The sequence below is a fragment of the Tachysurus vachellii genome, chromosome 1, assembly GCF_030014155.1.
Source record: "Tachysurus vachellii isolate PV-2020 chromosome 1, HZAU_Pvac_v1, whole genome shotgun sequence".
NCBI classification, from domain to species: Eukaryota; Metazoa; Chordata; class Actinopteri; order Siluriformes; family Bagridae; genus Tachysurus; species Tachysurus vachellii.
Window position 1 is genome coordinate 3,999,454 of NC_083460.1, and position 7,500 is coordinate 4,006,953.

Genomic DNA, 7,500 nt, shown 5'->3' on the forward strand with positions numbered 1-7,500 from the left:
CATGCATGTATTTGGACCAGGGGAGGAAACCGGAGTACCCGGAGGAAACCCCCGAGGCACGGGGAGAACATGCAAACTCCACACACACAAGGCGGAGGCGGGAATCGAACCCCCAACCCTGGAGGTGTGATGCGAACGTGCTAACCACTAAGCCACCGTGCCCCCTCAGACACCAACAAAATTTTGAAAACGCTTCAATCGCTCAAAATCTCCACCCATCTACACTATTAATACTTATTATCATTTCAAGAGGACTAGAGTGGCTGTTTAAAATGTTTTTTATGTCCATATGCAGCCCACATGCTCCTAGATGAATAGCTAATAGATGAATTTGCAAGCACGGGTCTGGATTTAATTGATTCTTTTCTATGGAGCCTAAAAAAAAAGATCGATGTGATGACTTTAAAATGACTTGCTTTGCATATGGTGTTTTATATTCGACTGAAGGCAGTGCTTGTTGTCCTTCAGGTTGTGCTTGGGAGTGGGATAACCTGACGTGCTGGCAGGCGGCGAGCATGGGCGAGATCGTGGTGGTCAACTGCCCTGAGCTCTTTGAGTTCATGAGCCCTGAAGAAGGTGAGTCATTTTTTGGTGAATCATCTTCACTGTTTTGCTGCATTGGAGCATTGGATCCAGTGTGGAAACATGTGAGAGTGATTACGTTGTGGTTGTTTCGGTTCTCAGGGCTCGGGAAGATCAGTAGGAATTGTACAGAGGACGGTTGGTCAGAGCCGTACCCGCATTACGTGGAAGCTTGTGTGTCTGAGGAAAACACCACCAAGCCGGTGTGTTTGGGCTAAAATGAAAAGGAGTACAATACATTAAAACACACACACACACACACACACACGCACAGAGAATACCTTAACTATCAGACCTTGTACATGTATAGCTTTCATAGTAAGTCACTATAAAAACAGGACTGATTAACACGCGTTAAAAATCAGGAATAGAAAACGTTGACTGGAGCAGATGTACAGTATGGTTTAATACGGTGTAACGTAAAGATAAAAAGAAAAAAAAAACAGACTAGATAGATAAACAGACTTAGATAAACTGATTTAAGCGTGAGAAGATGGCAAGGACTGAAAAACATCTAACACTATGGCTTCCTCTGTCTTTATTCAGCAGCTTGTAAAATAGCACAGCGTGTTATTTTTTAAACTTAACGAAGCCGAGAGTCCACTGAAATCCAGTGTGTAGAGGATATATTTTTATTTTTATATGTAATAAGTGCCTTAAATGGAATTCTGTAATTATTTATAAGCCCATTTCATGCATTCAAGAAACTTTTATTATATATTACACAAGATACCTGGGATTAGGATTCATTTCTGAATTGTATGTAATGGAGACTTGCCTCTGTTTAAGTTAAACTAACCTAAAATGTGCAGCTGTGAAGTGAAGAAGAAGAAGAAGGAGAAGAAGAAGAAGAAGAAGAAGAAGAAGAAGAAGAAGTAGAAGAAGCCTTTATTTGTGTACAGTAATAATGTCTGTAATCCAAACAGGTGTGTAATTTCAGTATTATTAGCTCTAAGCTACATTGTGTTACTTCCTGTTTGTGCAGGATATGTACTACGCCTCAGTGAAGGCTCTGTACACTGTGGGCTACAGCACGTCTCTGGTATCCCTCACAACTGCCATGGTCATCCTCTGCAGGTTCAGGTCAGTAAAAGCTCTGCTAAGCCTTAATCACATCTTATATATAGCAGAGACTGGGGAAATCGCTCCAGGGCTCAATCCCATTTCAGCTTCGATTTTCCTACAGTGGAAATTACATTTCATCCTGCCGTTTGGAAGCCAGCCTATTTTTCGTCCTCCCCTTTCTCAAAGTGATTCTGATTTGATTCTGCTCGCTGTAGCTGGAGTTGCAATGAAATGCGCTCCAACCCCAGTGGAGAGTTCTTTACCTAGCTGATGTTATTCTTCTCGGCTCCGGAGTCGTCGTAAACGTAGACGTAATTTTGAGTCGTTCGCCGAGTCTAATAGAGTGACTCGACTCGACTCGACTTGACTCGACATGACTTTTCTGGGGGTTTTGACAGGAAGCTGCACTGCACCAGGAACTTCATCCACATGAACCTGTTTGTGTCGTTTATCCTGAGAGCCATCTCGGTCTTCATTAAAGACGGGGTGCTGTACGCTGAGGAGGACAGCGACCACTGTTTTGAGCACACGGTAAGAACTTTAAGTTCATAAATGGATGTGTGAGAAATAAACGATCGAATAAAAAGAAATAACTGATAATAATTGATATAATGTAAAAATAATCAGCTGTGTGTTAGTGCTGTGGAACACTGAACTACGTTTCCCATCAGCCCCACATCGTCTGCGACTTGTTGCACCTTAAATTCCTTTCATTATGCACTTTCCCTTAACAGAATTTATTATTCATATGTAGTAGAAATTTTTTATCCATTTGTAGTAACCTTTAATATAACATGCAGCTGTATTAGCGGTGAAACACAATGAGATTGTTTCTATATCTTACATTTACAGCATTTAGCAGACACTCTTATCCAGAGTGACTTTCATTTTTAATTAGTTTATACACCTGAGCAATTGAGGGTTAAGGGCCTTGCTCAGGGGCCCAGTAGTGGCAACTTGGTGGACCTGGGGTTCGAACCAATGACCTTCCGATCAATAGTCGATCACCTTAACCACTGAGCTACCACATCACACATATCTTCACCTAGAGCTCCAAATATCTCCACTTGTATCGGGATTTAAAACCCAATGAGGGTGTGAACTAAACAAATAAAATAATCTAAATAAGAATTCTACCACTATACAACAAAAAGAAAGTGTAAAACACTGCGGACAAAAAACTTAAAGAGGTTCTGGCTCTGATAGTGAACTACATTGCTCGAGTGAAGTTTAATCCGTCTCATACAAATATTACTATTGTTCATACCTGCCTGTTATTTTCTTCAGAGTAATTTTGTAATTTGCCTGTTATTTTCTTCACATGTATTGTCATTTTCTGCGCTCTGAGATGTTTTTCTGAAAACGAAAAACAAAGACTAGATGTTTTTCAAACCAGTATGTGTGAAATCTTGACCCTTGAACATTAAAGATAGCTGTGCTCCGATCATTACAGCGATGTAGATGAGGCTGCTGTCCATACTGACAGTGCTGAAAGGTTTTTTGACAGGGTGTAGTGGTAGAGTTTATATTATACTTAAAACAAATGAAATTTGTATTCAATAAATAAATACATACATACATACATACATACATACATACATACATACATACATACATACATACATAGATAATAATAATAATAATAATAATAATAATAATAATAATAATAATTTGGATAACTCAGACAATGAAGAGATTTGTTTTAATAAGTCTCAGAAACAATATTTTTGGATTTTCTTTAAAGAGGGTCCAAATATTTTCTTTATAATAACCCTCATTCTTTTTCTATGTAGATTTTATATACAGAAATATAACTTTTGGTTTATAATCTATGGTGATCCGAAAACACATTAACAAATCCGAAAACATATTAACAAGTCAGACAACCCGGAGGTTGGTATAGTTTGTGAATGGAAACTTACTGATCATCGGACGAGACACCTTTCATTCACCTGTATATCTTTAATGACAGTTGTCTTGTCCAATGATCGGTAAGTTTCCATTCACAAGCTATACCTACCGCTTCCGGGTTGTCTGAATTGGTGCACGAAACACATTAACAAATCAGAAAACACAACGACATTTCAGACAACCCGGAAGAGGTTGGTATAGTTTGTGATTGGACAAGACACCTGTCACTCAAGGTATACATGAAGTTCAACTGTCTGCCGCAGTGAAAAGTTGGAATGGATGGATAGAATGGATTACTGTGGATTAATTCTGTTATTTTCTTATATTTAAACGGAGAACTTTACACATTACACATAAGATTCCATACCTGTATATCTTGAGTGACAGGTGTCTTGTCCAATGATCGGTAAGTTTCCATTCAAAAACGATACACTGTCTGAATTGTCCTTGTGTTTTCGGATTTGTTCATGTGTTTTGCACTTCTCGGCCACCGTAATAATCTAATCTAAAACATTATTTAATTACAGTGTCACATTCACTTAAAATTTCACATTCGCTCAAAACATGCACAATTTGCACGGATTATAATCTCTCGACAACTCTTAATATGTAATTTTTATTAAAATATATAATGCCCTCTTTTTTTTTTTCAAAGTTATTCTTGAGTGAGTGTTAATATTTATATACTATATATACTATATTTAATAGTTAATGTTTATATTGTCATAGGTCTCGATTATTGCTGTGTTCTGTTTTATTGTTACATAATCTATTATATTCAAAGAAAACACTGGAGGAAGAAAGCTCTCGCAGGAGCGCGTGCTTCTGCAGTAAACAGAGATAAATGAGGATGCTCTGTAAAACGTGCTCTGACACTAACTCTGAGAAACGGCCTCTAGGTGGCGTGCAAGACGGTGATGGTGTTCTTTCATTACTGCGTCATGTCCAACTACTTCTGGCTGTTCATAGAGGGCCTGTATCTTTTCACACTGCTGGTGGAGACCTTCTTCCCAGAGAGGAGATACTTTTACTGGTACACCCTCATTGGCTGGGGTAGGCTACAACTCTTTTTTTTATTTTAATGCCTCGTGCAATGTTTACTAATTAGTAACAGTTATCCTTTTGGTCTTAGAATATTCATAATGTTTTATTAATCTTTAATTTACTAGCAGAGTAATAAGAGTATTCAGAATACATTTAGATTTCCAGCATTTAGCAGACGCCGTTATATCTAGAGCGACTTACATTATCTCATTTTTATACAACTGAGCAATTGAGGGTTAAGGGCCTTGCTCAGGGGCCCAACTGTAGCAGCAACCAGTAGCCGCTAAGAGGCTGAGTAGGAGGAGTTAAAGATGACACGTTTCAGTTGCATACAGGTGGTTTATTGTAATGTTTAGCAGAATGATGGCAAGATAAGATTCATTCATTCATTCATCTTCTACCGCTTATCCGAACTACTTCGGGTCACGGGGAGCCTGTGCCTATCTCAGGCGTCATCGGGCATCAAGGCAGGATACACCCTGGATGGAGTGCCAACCCATCGCAGGGCACACACACACTCATTCACTCACACACTCACACACTACGGACAATTTTCCAGAGATGCCAATCAACCTACCATGCATGTCTTTGGACTGGGGGAGGAAACCGGAGTACCCGGAGGAAACCCCCGAGGCACGGGGAGAACATGCAAACTCCACACACACAAGGCGGAGGAGGGAATCATAACCCCGACCCTGGAGGTGTGAGGCGAACGTGCTAACCACTAAGCCCATGGCAAGATAAGATCATCTCCAATAAATGAAAAAAGAAGCAACTGTAAATCAAAAGAAACGTTGAAAGGAAACATATATCAAAAGAAACGTATATCCCAAAGAAACGTACAAAAGAAACGGTCAACAGAAAGTGAGCGTCCCATCTACTCGCCCCCTTCCAACCTGCATCCACACGCAAACTCACATATTATATTGCACCTGTGGATACACCAAGTGACGTAACAAACGAAAAGTGGCATTGTCAAAATAAAAGACATCAAAACCTTGCTGGGCACTTACACCAACAGTGGCAGCTTGGTGGACCTGGGATTGAACTCACAACCTTCCGATTGGTAGCCCAACATCTTAACTACTAGGGATGAATAAGAAGGAATCACCTGTTATTGCTAAGTCAAGAGGCTTTCCTTGTCATTTGGACCATATATAGCTGATGAGGTACACAGTGAAATGTCACAAAGTTCCTTCAGGACTTCCTTCAGGTGCTACATGAAACACTGAGCTGCATAAAACAATACAGAACTAAAAAGCAAGAAAAAAGAAAAAAAGAAAAGAAAAAATAATCCTAATGATTATTAAAGTGCGGGTGTGCAACCTTGTGCAAGACAAGAACCAAGTGCAAGCCGACTATCCAATAAAGTACACGACAGATAGATGAAGATAGAAAAGTCTGTTGGTGTAAAAAGACTTGTAGCATCGTATACAAAGTAGAGATATAATATGCGAAAGAGATTTCAGTTTCTATCAGCATTTAAGAATGTAGAAAACATTTGATTTGATTTTTTTCTCTCCAACCTGTTTCTGTAATGTATATTATTATAGATATAGTGTAGATATATACTGATAAAAATGGCACATTTATTGTCCGTGCAGTATATTCATGTTTAAGATAAAGTGTCTTTGTAACTTGTCTTCTGTTGTCTTTGGGGGTTTTTTCAGGCACTCCAACTATTTGCGTGACTATATGGGCGGTTCTGCGGCTGCATTTTGACAACTCTGGGTATGTAATATTTATACGAACGTCAGAAAGTCTTATTAGTCTTGTCCTGTAAAGTGAAAATCGTGTCAGGTTTGGATTTCTAAGGAAAAATAAATGATCACAAGAATCAGATTAAACATCGTTTTAGTTTGTATTGATTAATCGTGTTGTTGCAGTTGCTGGGATATGAATGACCACACTGCCCTCTGGTGGGTGATCAAGGGACCTGTGGTTACTTCAATTATGGTAGGATTACAAGTCTACAAAATATTATAATACTCATTCATTCATTCATTCATTCATCTTCTACCGCTTATCCGAACTACCTCGGGTCACGGGGAGCCTGTGCCTATCTCAGGCGTCATCGGGCATCAAGGCTTATAATACTCAAAATATTATAATATATAATATTATTATATTAAAATATTATAATGATAATATTATAATATATTATCATATAATATTATAATAATAATATTATAGTATTATAATACTATAATATTGTATATTATAATATATTATAATATAATATATAATATTATAATACATATGTAAAATTAAAAAAAGAAAAATAAGTCTAAAGCGCCAAAATCAATCAGACTTGATGTCTGATGAAAATGTAGATAATAATGTAGATACAGGACTTTTCAGTGACTGCATGGTGTAATGTTCTCCAGTGTGAAGCTTTATTAGATAGATTTATAGATTTATAGATTTATTTTTTATCTGTGTGTTGTTACACACATCTAATGCTGTGGAATGTCCACAAAACATGTTAGTTCTCGTTAAAAATCACGATATAACAGCTGTAAAGAGTCCTTTCCTCACTAGCGTCTCTTTTTGTCATTATATTTAAGTTAATAAGTAAAAAGAGTCTTACAGCTTGACAGGTTACCTAGAAACCATAAAGTCTAATTAGAAACCGTAATCTTCTCTGTTGTGTGGCAGAAAAATTCAGATGTTATTACTATGGAAACAATAACATTAAACCAATCCTGTGATCTGCCTTGTGACCATTCAGCAGGGTACACAAACCTTTGTCTGGCACTGCGACATTGACTTTTATCTTCTTTCCCATCAGATAAACTTTGTGCTATTTATTGGGATCATCATCATCCTCGTCCAGAAACTGCAGTCCCCAGATGTCGGAGGGAACGAGTCCAGCATATACCTGTAAGCAAGCCTGCC

The 7,500-nt window shown here is 38.2% G+C and overlaps 2 protein-coding genes across 5 annotated transcripts in view; one reads left to right on the forward strand and one right to left on the reverse strand.

Moving 5' to 3' along the window:
• Positions 1–7,500, reverse strand: part of LOC132844833 (protein THEM6-like) — a 261,817-nt gene that overhangs the window by 181,526 nt on the left and 72,791 nt on the right. The window lies entirely within an intron of this gene.
• The window catches only part of adcyap1r1a (adenylate cyclase activating polypeptide 1a (pituitary) receptor type I), a 31,142-nt gene that overhangs the window by 18,002 nt on the left and 5,640 nt on the right, over positions 1–7,500 (forward strand). For all 4 annotated transcript variants that reach the window (XM_060891328.1, XM_060891407.1, XM_060891478.1 and 1 more), the window contains exons 4-11: positions 469–576; positions 685–785; positions 1,568–1,665; positions 2,046–2,178; positions 4,458–4,611; positions 6,273–6,333; positions 6,489–6,558; positions 7,394–7,485. In XM_060891328.1, the coding sequence (XP_060747311.1) occupies positions 469–576; positions 685–785; positions 1,568–1,665; positions 2,046–2,178; positions 4,458–4,611; positions 6,273–6,333; positions 6,489–6,558; positions 7,394–7,485 (817 nt within the window). The remainder of the gene's footprint in view (positions 1–468; positions 577–684; positions 786–1,567; positions 1,666–2,045; positions 2,179–4,457; positions 4,612–6,272; positions 6,334–6,488; positions 6,559–7,393; positions 7,486–7,500) is intronic.